This window comes from Oncorhynchus mykiss, chromosome 15, assembly GCF_057628025.1.
Source record: "Oncorhynchus mykiss isolate SJ-2025 chromosome 15, ASM5762802v1, whole genome shotgun sequence".
Taxonomy (NCBI): domain Eukaryota; kingdom Metazoa; phylum Chordata; class Actinopteri; order Salmoniformes; family Salmonidae; genus Oncorhynchus; species Oncorhynchus mykiss.
In genome coordinates, this window is record NC_143036.1 from 58,508,054 (window position 1) to 58,531,648 (window position 23,595).

Here is a 23,595-nt window from a genome sequence, read left to right on the forward strand (position 1 = left end):
GTAGTTTCAGTTCGATTATCAGTTTTCGATTTCAAATATATAAAAAAAAAAACATGAAATGCACTATGGGAATGCTGTAACACAGAATAAAACAATTAATCAAATATCCATGATGACAGTGACTGCCCATTACTGCTTATAACTTTTTAACCATAATTTATTCACATTAATAAAATATTTCAGTAGTTTAATACATTTGTTTTATTTGATGTCTTTATTATTTCATTCCAAGTCATCATCTCATCTCTATAGAGCTGCTGCCTACACGTCGTTCTTCAAAGTAAATAAAGGCATACTTTTATGACTGCTGAATACCTACTATCAATCACTTAGATCATGCATTTTCAAGTAGCGATACCTCGAGCGTCTTGTCTCCAATGTTCCCTCTAAACTGCACGAGCTAGGCCCGCACATCCTCCAGGACTGCCTCACAGAAATGTCAGGCCGAGCGGAGACGCAAGAGATTGAACTTCACTGAGTTCACCCCATTAGTTTGCGCTATATAGATCAACGTTTTTTTCTGTGATTGAATCAACATTATATCAGCCCCTTTACAATGAAACAAAACAAATCTAACTTTGCAAGATTGAGGCTGTGATTTTGTTGTAGGCAGAGCGCAACGGAGTAAAATTATATTGGTGGGTTGCCCGCTAGGGGTCTTTCAATCACCCGCTAGTGGAATGAATGCGCTTTTCAGATCAGTTCAGAGCCGCTCATGTGAACATTTGTTGATATTCTTTGCTAGTTAGCGAGTTACTAGCCCAGTTATAGATTGTAGAACTTCTTCCTACAAGAGCACAAACGTGTGGGTTACATTTCAAGCTGTCTTTATAAAGCAAGTTGGTAAAAAGCTTATGTTTTAATTAAAGGGCCAGTGTTGTATTTTGAGACAGGCTTGAATATGCAAATAAGCCAGTAGTCAGAGGAGAAGTCTACATGATCGAATTCTCTGTGAATTGGTAATAATACATGTTGTTTTGTAAAGGGGTTTATTGCATCATACAATACAATTTACAGTCACCTATTTGGCCCATAGTGTTACAGACTAAAAAATAATTAATGTCAAGCCCTTCATAATGTAAAATATATTTTTAAGTCTAATGCAATGTAGGCCTGAATTGAACACCACATATTAGGCTGTATCATAGAAATCAAAAGCTATTTCCATGTTAACATGTTATGGGATTTGCTCCATTGGTTTTGTTGGTAGGTCTACAATGCTCAAATAGCCTATTGAAATAATTCTCACAACTTTCAAGTTTCCACTCACAAGACCTAAAATTTGCTCAGTGACCCAAAGAATTTTAGGCAACATTGCTTGTCTCTTCTCTCCCTTTCTGTGTCTGTCCTACATAGACAGGCCAAGTAGGAGCACAGTGGATTATGGTCATTCTAGTTAATTACCATGTTTTTTTGTGGTAACCTATGTAGAATATTGGCTTGTTGGAAACTACAACTCCCAACACTGCGCATTGAGCTCACAGAAGAAAAAAACGAACTAAATGGAATTCAAATTAATTGAACCGGCGTCGATCCATTAGTTTAAAAAAAAGAAAAATAACAAATGTCAGTTAAACGGTCAGCACTAGCAGCGATCGGTATAATGCCGGTAGCCGCTTATGGATTTGACAGCTCTTCCACTGTTCCACCTCCTACACTGTCGGCTAGCGCAAATCTGATTGAATCGAGCACATAGATGTAAAACAAAATCCAAGTCACAGACTCTGTCTCATAACTTGCAGGCCTCTTAGAATACCTGGCATTGACAATACATCACCTAGATTTGACATGACTCTTCTACCCTCTCTCTGTTCCAGCATGACCCAACCAATAAACTGCTTTATGCCAAAGATATCTCCCAGTACAAGCAGGAAGTGAGGGCCTACTACAAGCAGGTCAGGGACCAGCCACCAATCAACAGCTCTGAGTTCAAGGAGTTCCTGCATGAGGAGTCAAAGGTACCTCCCCTCTAGTTGTTCATTTTTCAAATAAATCATCATTTTGATATTGTGCTTTACGGACATTACATTTATATTTCTGTTTCATTAGAAACATGAAAACGAATTCAATGAATCTGCTGCCCTCTGTGAGCTCTACAAATACATGCAGCGGTACTTTGATGAGGTAAAGTGTCTGTCCGTCTTTTTCGCCCTCCACTTTAGTAGTCTCACCACCCACATAATCGCCCCTTAATATGCATTCATGATTTTTCCCACAACCTTCACAGTTCCCCTGCACGGTCTAATCACTTCAACCAGAACTAAACATCTTGAAAAAGCTGGCCAACTTGACATGGTCATTGTGTAACTGTAAAGCTGACTGGCACAAAGCCGAGATCTTGGGAAATGAGAACTGCAGTGGCAAGGCAGAGGATAAAACACAGCCTATACCACTTCTCTGTGGGGTGGTGGTCAGGCTGTTTTCAGGTCTTCATTTTGTAATGATCTATGTTGACTGTTTTGAGCTCTACAATGGCAGCTGGCCATACCTGTGCCAAATATTTAGTTAAAGCTCATGCCAAGACTTAGTGTGGAATGATAATTCCCCCATTGTGGCATATTGCTACTGACTGAGGTCTGAAGTTTATGGCCACGAGATGGCCTTTTGTATGCCCACTTGTAAACAAAAATTGGATGTGTGTGGTGTTTCCCTGGCAGATTAAACTGAAGCTGGATCAGAATGGCGCACCTGTGGAATTGAAGGAGCAACTGCAGCACGTGAAGAGCTTGTTTGATAGCCTCAACTGTTCGTGAAACTGAGCTCACTCCCTCCCCTTCGAAATGCTGAAGGCCAGAAAGCTGTTCTAAAGACAGAATATGTCAGGAGACTACATAGGGATTTGCAATTAAAGAATAAAAGAGGGAGGTGTTTCAGATTACTGGGATGAACCAAATGATAGCATGAATTAGGTCACATTCCAGCTAGACATTTACCCAGAAGCAGTATACTCTTATTCTGAAGCTGGGACTTTTGTTTCCTCAACCGAAAGACTAAAGAATGTTTTTTTACATTTTTATTTATTTAACCAGGAAGGGCTCATTGAGATTAAAATCTCTTTTTCAAGAGCACCCTGGCCAAGATAGGCAGCACCGAGTCATTACAAAAAAATTACAGACAGACAAGTAATCTAGTAAAAACCATGGACTTCACACAAGTATAAAACAGCAAATTAAAAACACTGAAAGGTCAGGGAATCAGCCTCAAAATCCTTCATCTGTGATTGAAGTTCTTCCAGTTTAAAAGTATTTTGTAAGGTGTTCCAAGACGACGGAGCAGAGTACATAAAAACCCTTTTACCAAATTCAGTTCGGACGTTTGGAACAGTCAGCAGGATAAAGTCCTGCGAACAAAGAGAGTACCCACCACATTTCTGAACAATAAAAATGCCCAAATAAAATGGCTTTGTAAATAAAAGTATACCAGTGACTGAGCCTACGAGTGACTAGAGAAGGCCAGCCAACCCTGGTATACAAAGTGCAGTGGTGCGTAAGAGTTTTGCAGTTGAAAATAAATCTCAAAGTGCCATGGTAAATAGTGTCAAATGATCTCAAACACTGAGCGGAAGCATTCATATATAAAATATCCCCACAGTCTAGTAAAGGCATAAATGTAACTGATACTAGCCTCCTGGCTTCAAAAGCCAGGCCTTATTCCTAAAATAAAATCCCAATTTCAGCTTTCATTTTTTTGTAAGATGTTGAATATGCAATTTAAAAAAGAGAGGCCATTATCAAGATATTTATGAGGTTACAACCTCAATCTCCTTGCCCTGACAGGTAGTAATAGGTGAAAGGTTGAGGTCTATTTCTTGCATTAGAAAACACCATTAGTTTAGTTTTGTCAGTATTGAGGATAAGCTTCAATTGACACAAGGTATGTTGAACAGTATAAAAAGCAGTTTGCATGTTCTGGAAAGCTTTTGTAAGAGACGAGGCACAACAGTAACATCAGCATAAAAATTAGGTTGTGGTGTTAAATGGTTCTCACAAGTAAAGCTCAGAACAAAAAATATGTACACGACCTCAGTAAAGCATAAACATTTTTGTATGAATTGCAAATACAATCACACATTACAAAAAAAAAAGTGGTAAAAATGAGCCGTGAGCCGTGAAACCAACCTTTAACACAAATGCCTTTGGTGCTATCACGCTTTTAAAGTTTCATAGTGATGGCTTTAGTGTAAACACTTGATACAAATCTCACAACAGTCAAATAAAACTGAGGAAGTCCCTAGTTGGCCATTGATATCATTCTTTACATAGGCATCAACAGTCAAGGCATGGAAGGACTCCAGCACCGTTACTCACTAAGGCACGTAAACATTGAATCCATGTAGTTCTTTCTCTTTTCATTTGATATGTTTTGTGCCAATAAAATAGTTCACAAAATATTTGAGAGCTCACTTAAATTAAAACATCACTTCTAGGGAGTAATAAATCCTACAGCGAAGGTCACGCTCACTCTCTGGGGGGGTGGGGTCAGTGTGGAGAGGTCAGAGTTCAGGGAGAGAGTCGTGCAGGCCAGAGCCCCTGTCCATGGGAGGCCCCAGTTCCTCCATCTGCTGCTGCTTCTGAGTACAGGCTACCTCCTCCAGCCTCCGACGCAGCAGTGATAACCCTCTCTGGTGCTGCTCCTCCTGAGAGAAAGAGTGGGGTGGGGAGAAAGAGGATGAGAAGGGACAGAAAGGGATGGAGCAGTGACCTCTACCATATTGCTAACACCTATCAAATCAAAAGTTTATTGGTCATGTACACAGATGTTATCGCAGGTTCAGCTAAATGCTTGTGTTTCTAGCTCTAACTGCAGTAATACACACATAATCAAGAAATGTATAGCTAAAAAATGAGCCATGACAAGAAGTATAAACAAAGTGAGTGAAACAGTATGTAAACAGTAGCATAATCATTTAACACTGGTCACTTCACTAACTAAGAGCCAATTTATGCTTGATCAGAAAATGTGGTCGGCGGCACCGTATGGATGGTGTGACTCACTTGCAGAGCCCCCAGAGACATGCAGTGGGCAAATTGAGCACCGTACCATGTCACCGTGCAACTCTCAAATGTTGTAACAATGCGGATGGCTCCGCATTGACGGTAGGTGAGGGCGGGAGGTCCTGTATAAACACAAACTCACTTCCTTGACAACAGCTATGCGCAGCGAAGCATTAGTAGTATGAATGCCCAGACTTCTGCAGAGGCCATATCACCATAAATGCTGCATGGCCAATGCAGACGTCTGGAATGACCATGCAGGTCTACTAAGGTTCAGGGCAGGGTACCGGACGGAGGCCAGCTAGTGATGGTGACTAAGGATCAGGGCAGGGTACGGAGCGGAGGCCGGCTAGTGATAGTGACTAAGGTTCAGGTCAGGGTACTGAGTGGAGGCCGGCTAGTGATAGTGACTAAGGTTTGTAGTGGCAAATTGGTTCAAATATGACACAACCAAGAACTTTGTGAAAATCAATATAGACTTTTAATACAACAGTATCATAAGCCGGAGCGGTCCGCGGAACACACACACTTTTTCAGAGCCCTCGCTCGTTATACACCTACCATATAAGTCCCTCCCATATGCAAATTAAGTTACATCCCAATCCGTGCTTCCTGCTTGTTCAGCCCAATAACGCCCCCATCTGCTTTCCATTAGATCCTAATGGTGACAAGACCCTTGCTTTGACCCTTCACTCAGCTTAATGCGTTCTCCTGTTTGTGTGTTATCTAGGGTCAGCAGACTATGTGTCTCTTCTGTTTTTAGCATGCTCCGCTATACTAAAAATACTATACATTCCCCTTTCCTGTGGCCTGTGTTCATACCCTGTAATTAACTCCATGTGTCCCTTTTGGTGTCTTTCATCTCCTTTAGCTTTAGGGTGCCTAGCTGTTCTGGTCGCCTTCTCTTCATATGGTTGTCTAAGATCAAACAGACTTGTCTCCTGTGATGTGATTGATGTCTGTAATCCATCAATTGGTCCTTTGGCTGAACCCCCCGTCCTTAGATAACCTCTGATCTTTGTATGTCCAGCTGCCCTAGGTGTTGCCCTCTCCCATGGCCCCACTCTGGCTTCCTGTCCTATACAATAGACAATGTACCTTACCAGAATGGCAAATGCATCCCTCTTTTATATAGGACAGTATATTTATCCATATATGTCCCTAATTTCTCCCACAGGTTCAGGTCAGGGTACTGAGCGGAGGCCGGCTAGTGATAGTGACTAAGGTTCAGGGCAGGGTACTGAGCGGAGGCCGGCTAGTGATAGTGACTAAGGTTCAGGGCAGGGTACTGAGCGGAGGCCGGCTAGTGATAGTGACTAAGGTTCAGGGCAGGGTACCGGGCGGAGGCCAGCTAGTGATAGTGACTAAGGTTCAGGTCAGGGTACTGAGCGGAGGCCGGCTAGTGATAGTGACTAAGGTTCAGGGCAGGGTACCGAGCGGAGGCTGGCTAGTGATGGATATTTAACCGTCTGATGCCCTGGAGATAGAAGCTGTTTCTCAGTCTCTGTGTCCCAGCTTTGATGCACCTGTACAGTTTCCACCTTCTAGATGTTAGAAGGGTGAACAGGCCGTGGCTCTGGTGGCTGAGGTCCATGATCTTCTTGGCCTTCCTGTGACACTGGGTGCTGTAGATGTCCTGTAGGGCAGGCAGTGTGTCCCCAGTGATGTGTTGGGCTGACTGCACCACCCTTGTGGAAGGTGCGATTGCCGTACCAGGTGGTGAAACAGCCTGACAGGATATAGTCACCTAGCTATTCCTTTCAGGACCAGACCCCCCCTGTCCACAATCTTATTCATCATGATCTAAAAGTAAAACTGATCCTAGATCTGCACTCCTACTCCAAGACTCTTTATGGATACCGGCCCTGATCTGTCAACACCAGTGATAAGGTATATGAGAAGGTACCCAGATTCGGTGTACTCACATGAAGACTAGGCCCCTCAGACCCAGGTACGAGGATGGAGATAGGGCCGAGTCCTGGGCCGGGAATGGAGGCGTCGGAACTCGCTGTGTCGGCGCTGCAGCTCCTTCAGTCGTCTGTTAAGGAGGGCATGCTCCTCGGTGAAGGAAGGACGACTGAGGAGGAACACGCATACTGGTCTTAAAACACACACAGTAAGAAAATAAACATACTTCTTGGCTGAGCTGGTCTGTAGCTCCAGCTCTGCCATCTTAGCCTCCAGTAGCTGGATCTTATCCTGGTATCTCTTCTCCTTGTTCTCAGTCATGTTTTTCCTCTGTATGAGAGTCAGAGTGCGAGAGACCTTAAATTGAAAGAGAGACTTCAGAAAAGGAAGTAAGAGAAAGAAGCAAAGAAGGGAAGAGAGGTGAATATGGGGGGGGGTACCTTTTTCTGTGCCAGCGCAGCCCTCTGTAGTTTCTCCTTGGCCAAGCCGTACTTCTCCTGCAGCTCTGCATCCCTCTCCTGCAGTTTGTTTTTCTCCTCGAACCCCTCCACACGACGCTCCTCCACCAATCTGCAGAGAGAGCGAGAGAGAGGGTTAGAATAGAAACCACTTGGTTCCAACAGTAGAATTTCGAACAGTTCCATTCCTCCTCATAGACAGCATATCTATACAGTATACAGACCACAGTATAAAGGTGGTGCAGTGTACCGCTCGGCTTCGTGTTGGGTCCTCTCAGCTTGTGAGTGGGCGCTCCTCAGGTCCTCCCGGGCCCTCTCCAGGGTTTCCCTCAGACACTGGTTGGACTCCAGAAGCTCAGCCTCGGAGTGGGACAACGTACCCAGCTGCAACCCCAGCTCCTGGTTCTGCTGTGAGAGGGAGGGACGGGTACGTGGTCAACTCAATGTTGTTTGGACATTAACTTTAACATAGGGCATTTACATCAGCCAATCGATGTTGAAAGGGCAATACAAACGGAATGTCAGTCAGGCGCTGAGCCTCAGGCAATTTAGTACCCGTCTCAGATTGGCATTCTGTCTTCTGTGTCTCCATTTCCTCCAGCTGAGAGCCCTGCTGCTGCAATTTAGTCCTGACACACGCAACACACACAGGGTCATTAAGACACATTTATATGAAATATATTAGTAATGCATACTATACACAGGTAAAGCAACACCTCTTACTAACCTGAGGTTCTGCAATTCCTTATGAGCAGACTCCTCCCCCAGCTGGGCGCCATGGAGACGCTCCTCACACTCCTCTTTCTGGGTGTGGCCAGCAGCATCCTGTAGCGCCCTCTGCTGCTCCAGTTCAGCCAGAGAATCCTCCAGCACGAACCTGAACACACACACACTATATACACACACACCAGTGGAGGCTGCTGAGGGGAGGACGGCTTATAAAATGGCTGAAATGGAGCAAATGGAATGGCATCAAACGCCTGGACACCATGTGTTTTATACTATTCCACTCCAGCCATTACCACGAGCCCACCCTCCCCAAATAAGGCACCACCAACCTCCTGTGACACACACAAGATCGATTTACACAACTTCATCAAAGTAATCTGAGACAGTGTGTGTGAGAGAGAGCGAGCCTAACTTCTCCTCGTGCACGGTGGCTGTTTTGTGGTACTCCTCGTCGCGAGCGGCCTGCACCCTCCGGACGAGTTCCCCCTCCCTCTCAGCCAGCACCTCCTTCTGTCTCTCCACCATCCTCTTCAACACCACATCAGACTGCATACCTGACAGACAGCCAGAGAAGAAAGGAAGGAGGAGGGGGAGAGAGAGAAAAAGAAGGGGAGCAAGAGAAAGTAGAGAGGGGGAGAAGGAGAGAGAGAGGGAGAGAGATGGAGAGAAAGAAAGGAGAGAGGGGGAGAGAGAAAGAGTTGGAGTCAAAAGGAGAGAGACTGGAAGGAAAGTTTGCAGACTAAAATGAGAGTGATGTGCAGTACATGTATGATCAAAACACACAGAGGTTATTTGCGGAGTTACCTTCCCTTTGGCCCTGTAGTGCGCCTCTCTCCCTCTCCACTTCCCCTCTAGACCTGGCACACTCCGGCTTCACATTGGCCAACTCCAGCTTGTGAGAGTGCCTCGCCCTCCATCTGAAAGAAACAGAGAAACTGGCATGAGCACACAGCAACCTATTGATATAAGGGGTAATGGTGGGGACTGTAAGTCGATCTGGATAAGAGCATCTGCTATTTAGAAATACAGCTGATGATCTCTGGGGTTAGAGGTTAAGGATCACATAGGTACTTACCTGGCAGGTGAGAGTGTTGACCTCTCTCAGTCTTGTGTAGTCTGCCGGTCAGCTGGGTGTTCTGTTCATGACTCAGCTGCAACTCGCTCCCCAGACGCTCCGACTGCAGGCGCAGTGACTGCCTCTCTGCCTAAAACACAATCAAATGATGAATTATTCCACAAATCAAACCAAGCACACAGTAGTCATTCTACCTAAGTTAGGACTTACTCCAACAGATATATTTCATCATGTAGCTTAATATTCATAGTGACAATAACAGTTCAAGATTGACAGACAGAGACCACAAGTTTCTTACCTCCAGTGACTTGGCTGCAGCCTGGGATTCTACGAACTGGCGGACCTGGATGTGCTGCACGTTCTCGGCTTGCTGGCCAGAGTTGTCCCTCTGGGCCCGGAGCTCAGCCACGTCAGCCTCCAGGCCCTTCAGATGCAGGTGGAGCTGGGCCTTCTCTCTCAGCAGAGACTCAATGCGTTTACAGTCTCTCGACGGGTCTGTGCCCTGATACTGGGCCATCAGCTCCGCTCTGTCCCTTTCCAGCCGTGAAACCTGAACACACAACATATCAGAAGAGCAATGTCTATACATACTTTTTGTGTATTTGGACACCCCTTAAAATGAGTGGAATTGGCTGTTTCAGCCACACTAGTTGCTGAAAGGCGTATAAAATCGAGCACACAACCATGCAATCTCCATAGACAAACATTGGCAATAAATTTGCCTTACCGAAGACATCAGTGACTTTCAACGTGGCACCGCCATAGGATGCCACCTTTCCAACAAGTCAGTTCATCAAATTTCTGCCCTGCTTGAGCTGCCCCGGTAAACCGTAAGTCAAATCAAATTTAATTTGTCACATACACATGGTTAGCAGATGTTAATGCAAGTGTAGCAAAATGCTTGTGCTTCTAGTTCCGACAATGCAGTAATAACCAACAAGTAATCTAGCTAACAATTCCAAAACTACTACCTTATAGACACAAGTGTAAGGGGATAAAGAATATGTACATAAAGATATATGAATGAGTGATGGTACAGAGCGGCATAGGCAAGATACAGTAGATGGTATTGAGTACAGTATATACATATGAGATGAGTATGTAAACAAAGTGGCATACTTAAAGTGGCTAGTAATACATGTATTACATAAAGATGCAGTAGATGATAGAGTACAGTATATACGTATACATAAGAGATTAATAATGTAGGGTATGTAAACATTATATTAGGTAGCATTGTTTAAAGTGGCTAGTGATATATTTTACATCATTTACCATCAATTCCCATTATTAAAGTGGCTGGAGTTGAGTCAGTGTGTTGGCAGCAGCCACTCAATGTTAGTGGTGGCTGTTTAACAGTCTGATGGCCTTGAGATAGAAGCTGCTTTTCAGTCTCTCGGTCCCAGCTTTGATGCACCTGTACTGACCTCGCCTTCTGGATGATAGCGGGGTGAACAGGCAGTGGCTCGGGTGGTTGTTGTCCTTGATGATCTTTATGGCCTTCCTGTGACATCGGGTGGTGTAGGTGTCCTGGAGGGCAGGTAGTTTGCCCCCGGTGATGCGTTGTGCAGACCTCACTACCCTCTGGAGAGCCTTACGGTTGTGGGCGGAGCAGTTGCCGTACCAGGTGGTGATACAGCCCGACAGGATGCTCTCGATTGTGCATCTGTAGAAGTTTGTGAGTGCTTTTGGTGACAAGCCGAATTTCTTCAGCCTCCTGAGGTTGAAGAGGCACTACTGCACCTTCTTCACAATGCTGTCTGTGTGGGTGGACCAATTCAGTTTGTCTGTGATGTGTATGCCGAGGAACTTAAAACTTACTACCCTCTCCACTACTGTTCCATCGATGTGGATAGGGGGGTGTTCCCTCTGCTGTTTGCTGAAGTCCACAATCATCTCCTTAGTTTTGTTGACGTTGAGTGTGAGGTTATTTTCCTGACACCACACTCCGGGGGCCCTCACCTCCTCCCTGTAGGCCGTCTCGTCGTTGTTGGTAATCAAGCCTACCACTGTTGTGTCGTCCGCAAACTTGATGATTGAGTTGGAGGCGTGCGCGGCCACGCAGTTGTGGGTGAACAGGGAGTACAGGAGAGGGCTCAGAACGCACCCTTGTGGGGCCCCAGTGTTGAGGATCAGCGGGGTGGAGATGTTACCTACCCTCACCACCTGGGGGCGGCCCGTCAGGAAGTCCAGTACCCAGTTGCACAGGGCGGGGTTGAGACCCAGGGTCTCGAGCTTGATGACGAGCTTGGAGGGCACTATGGTGTTAAATGCCGAGCTGTAGTCGATGAACAGCATTCTCACATAGGTATTCCTCTTGTCCAGATGGGTTAGGGCAGTGTGCAGTGTGGTTGAAATTGCATCGTCTGTGGACCTATTTGGGCGGTAAGCAAATTGGAGTGGGTCTAGGGTGTCAGGTAGGGTGGAGGTGATATGGTCCTTGACTAGTCTCTCAAAGCACTTCATGATGACGGAAGTGAGTGCTACGGGGCGGTAGTCGTTTAGGTCAGTTACCTTAGTGATGTTATTGTGAAGTGGAAACATCTAGGAGCAGCTCAGCAGGAACGGCTCAGCTGCGAAGCGGTAGGTCACAAGCTCACAGAACAGGACCGCGTAAAAGAACGTCTGTCCTCGGTTTCAACACTCACCACTGAGATCCAAACTGCCTCTGGAAGCAATGCCAGCACAAGAACTGTTCGTCGGGAGCTTCATTAAATGGGTTTCCATATCCGAGCAGACGGACACAATCCTAACATCACCATGCGCAATGCCAAGCGTCGGCTGGAGTGGTGTAAAGCTCGCCGCCATTGGACTCTGGAGCAGTGGAAACACGTTCTCTGGAGTGAAATATCATGCGTCACCATCTAGCAGTCTGACGGACTAATTTGGGTTTGGAGGATGCCAAGAGAACGCTACCTGCCCCAATGCATAGTGCCAACTGTAAACATTTATTGGAGGAGGAATAATGGTCTGGGGGCTGTTTTCATGGGTCGGGCTAGGCCCCTAATGCTACAGCATACAATGACATTCTAGACGATTCTGTGCTTACAACTTTGTGACAACAGTTTGGGGGAAGGCCCTTTCTTGTTTCAGAATGACAATGCCCCTGTGCACAAAGCGAGATCCATACAGAAATTATATGTTGAGATCGGTGTGAAAGAACTGGCCTGGCCTGCACAGAGCCTTGACCTCAAGCCCATCGAACACCTTTGGGATGAATTGGAACGCAGACTGCGAGCCAGGCCTAATCGCCCAACATCAGTGCCCGACCTCACTAATCCTTTTGTGGCTGAATGGAAGCAAGTCCCTGCGGCAATGCTCCAACAGCTAGTGGGAAGCCTTCCCAGAAGAGTGGAGGCTGTTAGAGCAGCAAAGGGGGGGGACCAACTCCATATTAATGCGCATGATTTTGGAATGAGATGGTTCGACGAGCAGGTGTCCACATACTTTTGGTCATGTAGTGTATATCAAAAGACAAACATACTGTATCAGACCTCACACTAAAAACGTTATGTCGCACACACACCTCAGCATCAAAGCGGATCTTCTCCTCCAGTATGTGAGCGCTCTCCTCTCTCTGGCGGTCAAACTCAGACTTCAGGAAGGTGTAGTCGTACCGCAGCTTGTTATACTCAGACCTGTACTTCTCAGTCTCCTGCAGGGAACAGAGAAGAGGGCTGGTTAGAGTCAAGGAGGAGAAACAGAAACAGAGAAAGTTGAATTTGAACAGATGTACTGTTTTTTCATTCTCAATAATCTGACCGTTTAAGTGTGATGGCCCACCCATCCCTGCCCTCAAAAACATTCAACACTTAGTTCTCACGCAGTTGCTGTGAAGATAGCAGTTACAGCTGTGACAGTTCGAGAGCACGGTGGAACTAAAGTGTGAGAATAAGTTCAAAGCTATCCAAAGCAACTGAGGCTGGATAGAAGCAGTACAAAGCATTAAAAAAAAAACAGAAGCAGAGGCAGCCCAGAGGTGGTTAAACGTAGTCTGGAGCAGTAGATAACAGTAAATAGCAGTAGAGAACAGTAAATAGCAGTAGAGAACAGTAAATAGCTTTAGAGAACAGACAGAAGTGTTCTGGGGCGAGAGGCTCACCCCCTCCAGTTTGTTGAAGCGCTCTCTGACAGGCCCCTCCATCTCCTGCTGCACCTGGGCCCTCAACAGCTCCAGCCGCTGGGGGGGTCAGCACCTTACAAAACAAACCGACTGCTGTACACACTGGCACAGAAGACAGAAACACTGCTATACACAAAGATACACTACAGTAGTCATAGGTCAGTAGGTGCGTTTTCTATTGACTAGCTCCAGTACCTGTAGTCGTAGCTCCTCAGGCATCTCTCCTCTGGGCTCAGCCAGCAGCAGCTGCAGTTTCACCTGGGCGGTTTGCTTGTCACTAAGGAGACACTTCAGCTCTCCTTGCCCCTGGGTAAACTCATCCCGCAGCCTGGGACGAACACAGTGAAGGAGATATATACAAGTGTGAACACGTCACACACACACACTATCAGTATTATGGTATTACACACACTTCTCCCGGGTTACCACCTGGTATGTTCAGCCTTGAGAGTCTGTTAGTTGATCTTGTGGTTCTCACATCTCATCCGCTCATCGATCAGCATCTTCTGCAGCTCCATGTCAGCCCCCCCCCCCCCCCCCCCCCCAGCTTCACCGTCCCCCCAGGGTCCAGGCATGGGAGCAGGGGGGCAGACTGAGCAAGGGCAGAGGGGTTCATCTCACCCCTACTGGATGGACGGATATAGCGAGAGAGAAGAATAAGGTTAAGGAAAGCGAGAGCTGTGGGTTGTTCCACTCCATCCCTTTTCAAATACATAATCAAATTAGTAAGAAAGATTGACATCAAAGCACAATCCACTTCTTCATAGCCACAAAGGCTTTAGCTCAACAAAATTAATCATAAAACAGAACCAACTTCAAAAGGGAAGAGACGGGCACTGCTCTCCTCTGTTTGCAGGTCGGACATGGTAAAGACTGATGTTGAAAGGATGTTACGACAGGTGGGATGGGGCAAATTGCAGTTGTTACCATGATAGTTCTAAATTCCCCAGCTATTTGTGCAAATGTCAACCGCTCAGGTAACTTACACAGCCTCGGTCTCAAGTGATTTCTCCACTTTCTGTTGTGGATACGCGTGGTCGAGGGAGGGATGATTACGCTTGATTGCAAATACTGTACTAGACATCTTGGCCTCATCTCAAGCACCCCACCCACCCTGGATAAAATGTAGCTAGCTACTCAAAGAACAAAGACAGGATGTCAGACGTACTAAATACAGGCAAGGCGATCCAGCAAAGACAAACAGTCCCAGCACTGCACACTAAACAGTTCAGCTGACTGACTGTCTTACCCGGACTATGCAAGTACTGACAGTGGTGAGTAACGTTAATACTTGATACTAATACTTATATTAATACTTGACGTTAATACTTGATACTAATACTTATATTAATACTTGACGTTAATACTTGACACTGTCGCACAAAAACAAATAGCAAAGACACAGATAGCTAAGCTGTCATCAGTAGCTAGCCAGTCATCTAGAGAAATAACTAGTGCCACTCTTTTCGAAAGTGGCGCTTTAACTCCCACGGTTCTAGCCAACTAGATAGTTAGCTTGCGTGCTAACAACTGGTCACTGAACAACGTCAAATCAGTTACCAAACTAGCTCTTGGGCACAATTTAGAATGCTACCACTTACTTTAGGGACAATAATATGCACTGTTTTGATCGTTGCTTACCTCTTGAACTCGACACCTTGACAAAACGAGCTATCCTGCAGAGAACTACTCGCATGGAATCCTGGGAGATTTATTTTAACTCTACTTGAATTTTATCCCCATGTGGTTAAATGGCAACATTACATAAGCTCTTGGAAAAGTGCTCGTGAGTCCTGAACACTTGCTGCAATGAATTTAAGTTTTCAGTTTGATCCATTTTCACAAATTAACTAAAGGTTTTTCGGTGTATTTTGTAATTTACCGGTAGATGTTAAATAACTGATGCCAATGACCTGATTTCAGACAATGATCACACACACATAGTCAATGCTCATTAGCAGATTGTCATGACCAGTTTTATTTATTGGTGTATTTTAACCACATTTGGACTGTTAACAAAAGTCCACAATGTTCTAGGTTCTCCTTTGACACATTGTACAACATACACCTACCAAGAGTACAGGGATAACATAGTCATGCAGCCCGGATTATTTTTCAATACAACCCTGTAACAAAACAGGAACGTTAAAACAATTCTCTCCTGTAGTGAGCTCATATTAACAAAACAAAAATGAGAGCTAGGCTACATACTCACTGAGTAACATATGGTAAAAAAAAAAAGTTAGTTTCAACAAACAAAAAATATTTGAATCATATGCATCTTCGCTTTTGCCATACTAAGTAGCTTTGGAATCAGATGGAATTAATGTCTGGATCAAATCTACAATTAAATTTGTAAATTCAATGAGCCGCCTAAAGAAACCTAGTGATTTCCACATTGCATAGTGAGCTACAGTGCTATAAGAGAGGAAAGGTAGTGTTAATCACTGTATTTATGTATGAACAGAAGTATGGATAGCTTAAGATAAACGCATGGCTTACTTCCGATGGCTACAAAATAAAAATGAAGACAATTGAATAAAGGATAATAACAGTATTCATAAATATGAAAATGGTAAATGAACAACAAATTGATGGACTCAAACCCTCACATTCCATACCCACAAGGCATGTAAGAAGTGCTGTGTTGGAATCATGTTATACTTAACAAAAAACCTTCTGCATGCTGAGGCTGAAATACAACCATCGACTTGGCCCAAATTAGAAACACACAAAATATCGCACTACTATTCAAGTTTGCTACATGTTAATTATAGTGAAGCAGTCGCTGGCCAGTTGATCATCATCCCCATTCAAAACCCCTTCATACACTAAGGCACATTCATTCCTTGTCTGTTTGACAAGAGGGGAAATTCTCTGGTCATAACATCAGTTATCTATTTAACTTCAAAAATACTAATGGAAGTACAACTTTTTGTACACTATAATGTAATACAGTGTGGTCAAATGACAGGTGGAAATTAACACACGCAACAGTTATGTACAACAATTAGAAAAAACATAAAAAATAACTTAAAAATCTATAAGTTCTGTACAGCATTTTTGTGAGGGACATGACTCGGGTTGGAAAGTAGTTATGCCCTCTGACTAGTTACATCATCTTTCCTGGGTATCGGCAAGCGTCTGGCAGTCCATCTTCAACCTGAGCTGCAAGACACGAGGAGAAAAAAACGTCAATAAGCCCTCTAACATTAAACTCTAAAAAGAGCAAGCCTGACAACGGCAAGGGACAAGTCATGTCATATAAACCTTCTCCTAAGGTTTAGTCAGATGAGAGCAGAGCTTGTTCACCTGTCTGCTGCCTCCTGTTCTGCCTCTGTGGGGCTGCCGTCTGGTTGTGACGACGAGGCTTTGAGTTTACTGGCATCTGAAAGGAGACAGAGCCCATGGTTAGAGACCACTCAGTTGTGACAGTCAGTATGCCACTAGAGTACTGATTCAGGGTCAGGATAAACACCCCCCCACCCGTCTTGCCGCATACCCTGTAGCCAGCGAATCTGTGTGGCGGGCCCGTAGCCCTGCTCGTTCTTGGCCGCGATGCGGAAGACGACAGCTGGCCGGTTGGGGGCGGAACTGTCGATGTAGGCATTGGCCAGGTGGGCGGGGCTGACGGTGCAAGAGGTCTTGGTGCCACGGTAGATCCTGATGAAGGCCAGCTGGCCAGGACGCTCAGAGCTGCTGCTGGACCGGCTCTTCCTCACCGCCAGGTACATGGAGTACTCCAGGATCTTACCTGACGGGGAGGTGGGGGAGTCCCATGTGATGTGGACAGAGTCATTAGCCTGGGGGAGGGGGGTGGTGGATAAAGGATGAGAGGAAAAACAGCTAATTGAGATGAAACAATGATACACATTTGATAAAACTAGAAATATATTGTGGAACTAGAAAGGCAGAAAGAAATCACAATGTCCCATGTGAGCTCTCTGAAGCCTCTGTTGAACAATAACGAATGCTGGCAGCACATTCTGTTAGTGTGCTTGGCCTCATTTACACCCCTCATCAGTAACCTTCTCTGTGTGTAAAGTAGGCTGTAGGAGTGTACTGTACCTTGGTGATCTTGACAGCTGAGGGCGCTCCGGGAAAGCCGGGCTGGCAGGTTTTGAACTCGCTGGCAGGGCTGAAGTCTCCCTGACCACAGCTGTTGATGCCTGCTACTCTGAACCTGTACGCTACACCTGGACACAGCTCCTGCTTCTCCCTCCACTCATAGTCCTGAGGCCCCTGCAAATTAATCTGTGGGAGTGTGGTGTGTGTCAAATTGGGAAATCAATAAACAGATTAGAGACAAATTAACAAAAATGACTGCTAGCCGAAGATGGTTACTGCATGTTATCTGCACACATTCTGGGGCATGTTTTTCATTATATACTGTCATTTAAGATTCAAACCAAGATGTGGCTTACCTCTTTAGTGTTAGTGGGTCTGCTGTAGATGGTGGAAATAATGTCATTTTCAGGTGGCAGGTAGTAGTGGGTAACCTCAGAGAACAGGGTTTTGAACACTCCAGCATCAAACCACTCAGACTCATCTAACTTCTCACCAGATACCTACAGGGCACAGACAGGCATTATTTCCTTCAGTCTCTGTGGTAGACAAATGAATAACTTCCTTAGTATTCTAATCCTACCTTGCATTTGACAGTGTTGGGATCTGAGGAAGTGCTGTCAGGTTCTTGTCCTGTGAATGAGGAAGGACTGTCATTGGTTATGCCGATGATATTCAAACCATACTAGTAAAAAGCTAGCTTGGAGTCCATGCGGTTACCTGGCTGGTGCTCACTGCTCGCCACTGTGTCCGAGCGCTGGGAGGTTTTTGTGGGGTCACCCTCCTGTCCAAAGGACTCGGAGTGTGTTTTTCCACTAGCATCACTTTCTCTCTCTGGATGGGGGTCTCGAACAGCCTCTGACACTTCGATGGGAGTCACCTTCTGCCCTGCAGCCACCTCCTGGCGTGCAAGGTGAAGAGACCGCAATATTCAGTGTCAGTCAATGTAGCATTAACAAAATATGGATGTAACATTTAGCTTAGCTGTTACGGTCTCAATGGCAGTACTAACACCATCTGAATATAGCACTTTCCCAGCACTGTAGCTAAGACAACTAGATATGGGTATAAGGGTCACCATCTGACCTGTTGGGATGTATTCTGGGCTTCCTGTGAGGTGGGGTCGTCTGGGACCTGAGCTGACTGGACATCTGGAGGAAAAAGAACACATCAAGCATAGCTTTACATATATGCCTCTTCTTAGCCTGCTTCAACCTTCAACCCTGGCCCAGTACAGGCGTCAACCCTGACCTTGAGAGTGGACCAGATGGCCCTGGACAAAGGCTTCTGCTTCTAAACCACTTTCAAAGCCAATTGCTTGGCATCAGACAGAACTCCTCTGAAGGCCATGTGAAATTCCCTGTTGTCATTCCTATTCAAATTAATGGTCTCTGATTGGTTGTGTGTGAGCAGCAGGTAGATTTCTCCTCTCACCTTGGTCCTGGGGGTTCCTCTCCTGGCCATCTGTGCTGGGTCGGGCAGTGGGGTTGGCTGGGGTGTTGGAGGGGGAGACGGGCTGCAGCTGGAGGATGTAACACTCTGCTGCAGGTAGGGGGCGCCAGGCCACATGGAGCATGTTGACGGTGGACTTGACCAGTAGTACTGCTGCTGGGGTGGAGGGCCGCTCTGAAAACACCACAAGTTACAGTTAGGTTGTAGCAGCAAAATGGCCTTGCAGATAGCAAGTGTGAACAACTGAGAAATACACTCTTCACTGACTTTCCTAGTTAAAAAAAGGTTTTAAAAAATATATATACAAATATGCTTTAAATATGGTATGACGCTGCAGCACATTTTGAGCGACAGTAATAAGACATATGCTGATATTAATAGTATCCTTGTCTCTCTTCTCACCTGTCTCCAGATACCACAGGTCCTTGCAGCACACCTGGTAGTTCCAGCTCTTCCGGTAGCCGTCACGGCCGCTCCAGATGTAGAGGCGGGAGCCGACAGAGGCAGCACAGTGGCCTGCCCTGGCTCGGGGTCCCCCGCTGCTGGGCTGGGGATCTTCCTGGTCACCCTGGCTCACTGTCTGCCCCTGTTGCTGATCCGGGCCTAGGCTCTGCCATGTCATGGTGTCTGATATCAACAGGAAAAGGGGTAAACTGTTTAAGGACTTTAACTTCTGCAGATGGAAAAGGGGCTTTATACATACATTTGATTGATTTAACCTTACTGGGTTCAATTCAATGTGATGATTCTCATAATATGAATTTAAATGGAATGCCCGTTATGTGACCAGCCAGATACCCTAAGTGATGAGCTTGTAATAATGATGTATGATACTGACCTAAGTTGAGCACGGATAAGGAGTTGGTACATATCCATTCAGCTCCCAGGGCGTTAGGTTTGTCTGTCTCTGGAACGGGGACCCATCCCCCAAAAACATACATCCTTCCCACACAGAGGCAAAGCAAAAAAAAAAAAAACATATTAGGCAAAGATCCATGATGCCACACAAACATATACACCACACACAAAATACATATTTCCATTACTTGTTTTCTATAACGTTGGCAGAGTGAAGGCTTCTGGGTAGAGGAAGGGGTCCTTTAGTGTCAGGTGTAGACCATGTCATAGATTCTAAAGATCAGACAGAAGAGAGTGGAGAGCCAGTTAGATTACCTCACTTCAATCAGTTCATCGCCACAAACACAAATGCAAGGTTGCGGTTTATGGAAACGGAAGGTTGGTTACAGCAACCTGAATTCACACCAAGGAGATTAGTTCATTCAAAGTGTTGTGGTCAGATTGTGGTTCATCAAAGCATGTTAGTAGACTGAGATGAGGTTACCGAGGTCAAGCTGCCAGAGGTCGTCAAGGCGACTGCCTCTCATCCCTCCGAAGATGTAGAGTTTGGGGGAGCTTGTCCCAGTGTATGCCACCGAGGTGTGGGACTCTCGAGCCCACGGACCCACACCCTTAGTATCTGGAATGTTCCAACCCTTCACCCCTGACACCGACTGCAGCTCCAGCTCATAAAAGTCATCTAGGTACCTGCAGAGAGAAAACAGAGAGAGCCAGTGGAATGAGAACTAGCCTGGTCCCAGATCTGTTTATGCGGTCTTGCCAACTCCTATGGTCATTGGTGTGGCCAAACAGATCTGGGTCCAGGCTAGATGAGAACATCATTAGTGACAAAGCAAGCATTAAGGTTTCTTATGATTATCACAACCCACAGTACCCTGATTAGAGAAGCTGTGTTGGAGACTGTTGGAGCTATATACATAGCTCCATACCTTGGGACATTGCCATTGGGGTCCTCACTGTCATTGGCCAGTCCCCCGAACAGGTAGCACTTGTTCCCAATGAGGGTGAAGCTGTGTCCGAGGCGGGGACATGGGGGCGGCATGCCATTCTTTGGTGGCCTGGGTTTCAGCTTCTTCCACAGCCAGCGGCTCGCCTGATAGACAAAGGGTCAGAGGTCAACTATGGCATCTTATCCATCCGAGTGACTACATACAATCTACTGTACAATCTAAGGGGGAAAGATGCTGTACTTGTGAAGACCTTCCATCAGAGCTACAGGTCTGTGAATTACAATTCTGCAGCACACCCTTCACCTTATGCATAAAACATGACAAGAGGATGTTTATTATAGAAGACGCAAGTGAGTGCGAGAGCCTCACCTGTAGCTCGTACAGGCTGTTGTTGTATTTGCCAAATTCCACCATGCCGCCAAAGACCAGGATGCGGGTTCCCTCACAGGCAAAACCATGGGCAGCACAGCCTGGAGGGATGTCCCCTCTCACCGCTGGGAGAAACCACTGCTTAGAGACTAGACAAAGGGCCAGAGATCTGATCACCTGAGAATAACTCATGTTTACTCAATCATAATGCCCTGTGTGACTATAATTACGCAATTTAACTAAAAAAAGCTAAGTCGACAATTGTTTGTTTGTTAGCTACATGGCCTCGAGATTCTCAAGTGATCATCTGTTCCACACCACATCAATTGTATGCTAGCTAAGTTAGCTATTCTACACAGAAACTACATCTGATAACAACCATAGACAGTATATATAAATTTGGTTAGCTTCGCTAGCTAACGTTAGCCAAGTAAGCAAGCTGGCTGCTTAGCTTCAGGGAATGTTTGTGAAACTTTCAAGTCATTAACATATTAGTCGCACCAGATGGCTAGGAAAACCAAATAGTTAAGTTAGCTCACTTCTCAAACACAAAATGTGTAGCATCCATTAGCTAGCGTTCATTAACGCGTTAGCCTACCGGTGTTGTAAACATGGAGCTCCTCCGCTATCCCCTCGTTTCCACCTCCAAACACGATAATAAGTTCCCGAATAGCCGCTGCTCGGTGTCCGTGTCTTGACCGGGGAATAGGTCCAGTAAATGAGTTGACTTTTTTCCATAACGGGTCCATTGTTCCGTCAGGAACGCAACACACCGGGGTTCGGTCCATTAACGGTTACAGCAGTTTGGCGCTGTTTGTTGTTACCAAGAGAAATAGGCGGAGCGAGATGGAAAACTCTCGCGTTGTCCCCTTCACCGGAAGTGCAGTACTAAACAGAGGAAGTTGCAATTTTTTGTATTAAATTAATGGGTGTTAAATCCAATTTGTGGATTTGTATTTCCGAAGTGATTTCTACGCTACACAAGTGAGTGTGTTGGGATTCATGCCAGCAAAGACACGAAAGACACGACACAACACTAAACAATACATTAATTGCACTAACTAGAGAAAGAAACCATTAATCTTAGACTTGGGACCACACAGCCACTCCACTGAATATCAGGCTAATGATTGCTTGGCAATACTTGCTGTAAGCCACTGATTCCTTCCAAACCACTTATGGTTGAATTTGAGATGTCCAACTTGTTGAGCACTGATATGTTATATCTATATAGCGCAACGCTCTGTATTTTCTACTGGCTTGCCCCACCACCACAGAAAGCACTGAGCTAGGCTGACACACCTACATTTTGGAGCAGCCTTACTCAAGAAAAAAAGAGACCATGTTTGTATGCGGCTTTATTAACTCAATAATGTATATATTTTTTACATTGTTTGCAAACTGATATGTGACATTTATGCCAAAATAACATTTGGGTGCAAAAAATGTGGGGCTCAAAACAGGTGGGGCTTTGCCGCACCGGCCCTGAACAACAGGTCACCACTGCTCAAGTATTTAACCTTTATTTAACTAGGTAAGTCAGCAGGTTGTGAACTATGCAAACAACGTTTCCAAGCAGAGAATGAGAACCGTAGGCTAAATGACTTAATACATGCATTAATATAAATGAATGTAACAAAATCATGGGGAATTAACGGTACATTTACTAGGACTACTGGCGACATACTGGGGAATTAACGGTACATTTACTAGGACTACTGGCGACATACTGGGGAATTTATTAAAATACACAATTAAAGGGAAAACAATTCACACAATGAAACAATGAATTCGCAAGAATTGGCAGGAGCCAACTGAGCGCATTCTGGAAAGCTGAGAGCATGTATTCTGGAGAGAGACATGCCATATCTTCACCCCCCCCCCCCCCCCCCCCCTGTTGCAACATTTTAAATGATACTCAACACACATTATCTTCACACATATTTTAGATGCTTTTCACTGACAGCCGCAACTCAATCAACTAGGCCCATTGCCATGCACGCTGCCCAAATTGCAAGCTTCCCAAATATGCGTAGGTCTACCTACAGCTATTAAAAAAGAAGAAGCTAATGATTGCTTTGTGGATAAGTCATGCTCTCTGGTGAAGTATTTAGAATTATTTGAATTTTTATTTAGGACAGGCGTAATGAAATAATTTAGGAAAAACATCCATTTACTTTAGTGGAAGCCATCATGCTAACAGTGCACTGTGCATTCGCCAACTTTCCTTTCCAATTCAAAAGAGTCTGTATATAATGTCGAGATGTTCATGTCTCCGCCCTAACAATGGGAGTTACCGTCCCAAAGGTGGGAAGGCAGGCTATAAACTGAGGTCTGCATATTATGCCCATACAAACGCATTGGGCTTCGCCTCTTCCTCTCTCTCACTGGAGAAAGCATCCGAGCGAGCAAAACATCGCCCCTCTGGTCGGAAGGTTTTCACCAGCAACGAATTCGGCAGGAGAAGTCCGCCCCCATTCATTTTCAACGAGAACACACAGAGAGATGTGCAGGGGATTGTGGGAAGTTGAGCAGCGAGAACCCTGCTAGAGGAGCGGTAGAAAAAGTTGAGCTCCCCCTCTACTTTATGCAGACAAATCTGTCGTTCTGCCCC

At 45.4% G+C, this 23,595-nt stretch overlaps 2 protein-coding genes and 1 pseudogene across 4 annotated transcripts in view; 1 reads left to right on the forward strand and 2 right to left on the reverse strand.

The window, feature by feature from the left end:
* LOC110490753 (plexin-C1) overlaps positions 1-4,388 on the forward strand; it is a 30,187-nt gene extending 25,799 nt beyond the window's left edge. The window contains exons 28-30 of the mRNA XM_090200458.1: positions 1,818-1,958; positions 2,050-2,124; positions 2,658-4,388. Of these exons, the coding sequence (XP_090056584.1) occupies positions 1,818-1,958; positions 2,050-2,124; positions 2,658-2,753 (312 nt within the window). The 3' untranslated portion in view covers positions 2,754-4,388. The remainder of the gene's footprint in view (positions 1-1,817; positions 1,959-2,049; positions 2,125-2,657) is intronic.
* LOC110490754 (centrosomal protein of 83 kDa-like) lies at positions 3,318-14,371 on the reverse strand (annotated as a pseudogene). Its single transcript, XR_016486424.1, has 14 exons — positions 14,274-14,371; positions 13,483-13,615; positions 13,267-13,389; positions 12,691-12,819; positions 9,463-9,714; positions 9,161-9,294; positions 8,894-9,000; positions 8,502-8,643; positions 8,088-8,237; positions 7,933-7,989; positions 7,611-7,787; positions 7,343-7,472; positions 6,920-7,232; positions 3,318-4,636 (listed from the first exon to the last, which is right to left on the reverse strand). The product of XR_016486424.1 is annotated as a centrosomal protein of 83 kDa-like (transcript).
* Positions 14,372-15,238: 867 nt separating this feature from the next.
* LOC110490337 (host cell factor 2) lies at positions 15,239-21,871 on the reverse strand. 2 transcript variants are annotated; one of them, XM_021563666.3, is made up of 16 exons: positions 21,580-21,871; positions 20,982-21,130; positions 20,592-20,755; positions 20,147-20,349; positions 19,851-19,935; positions 19,643-19,746; positions 19,207-19,431; positions 18,787-18,978; positions 18,439-18,503; positions 18,073-18,253; positions 17,936-17,985; positions 17,712-17,855; positions 17,356-17,541; positions 16,790-17,090; positions 16,600-16,675; positions 15,239-16,450 (listed from the first exon to the last, which is right to left on the reverse strand). In XM_021563666.3, exons 1-16 carry the CDS (start codon positions 21,767-21,769, stop codon positions 16,405-16,407), a joined length of 2,361 nt encoding a protein of 786 aa, XP_021419341.1. In that variant the 5' UTR covers positions 21,770-21,871; the 3' UTR covers positions 15,239-16,404. The 2 variants fall into 2 exon arrangements, with proteins under 2 accessions (XP_021419341.1, XP_021419342.1); XM_021563667.3 differs by having other exon boundaries at positions 15,239-16,455.
* Positions 21,872-23,595: the final 1,724 nt, after the last annotated feature.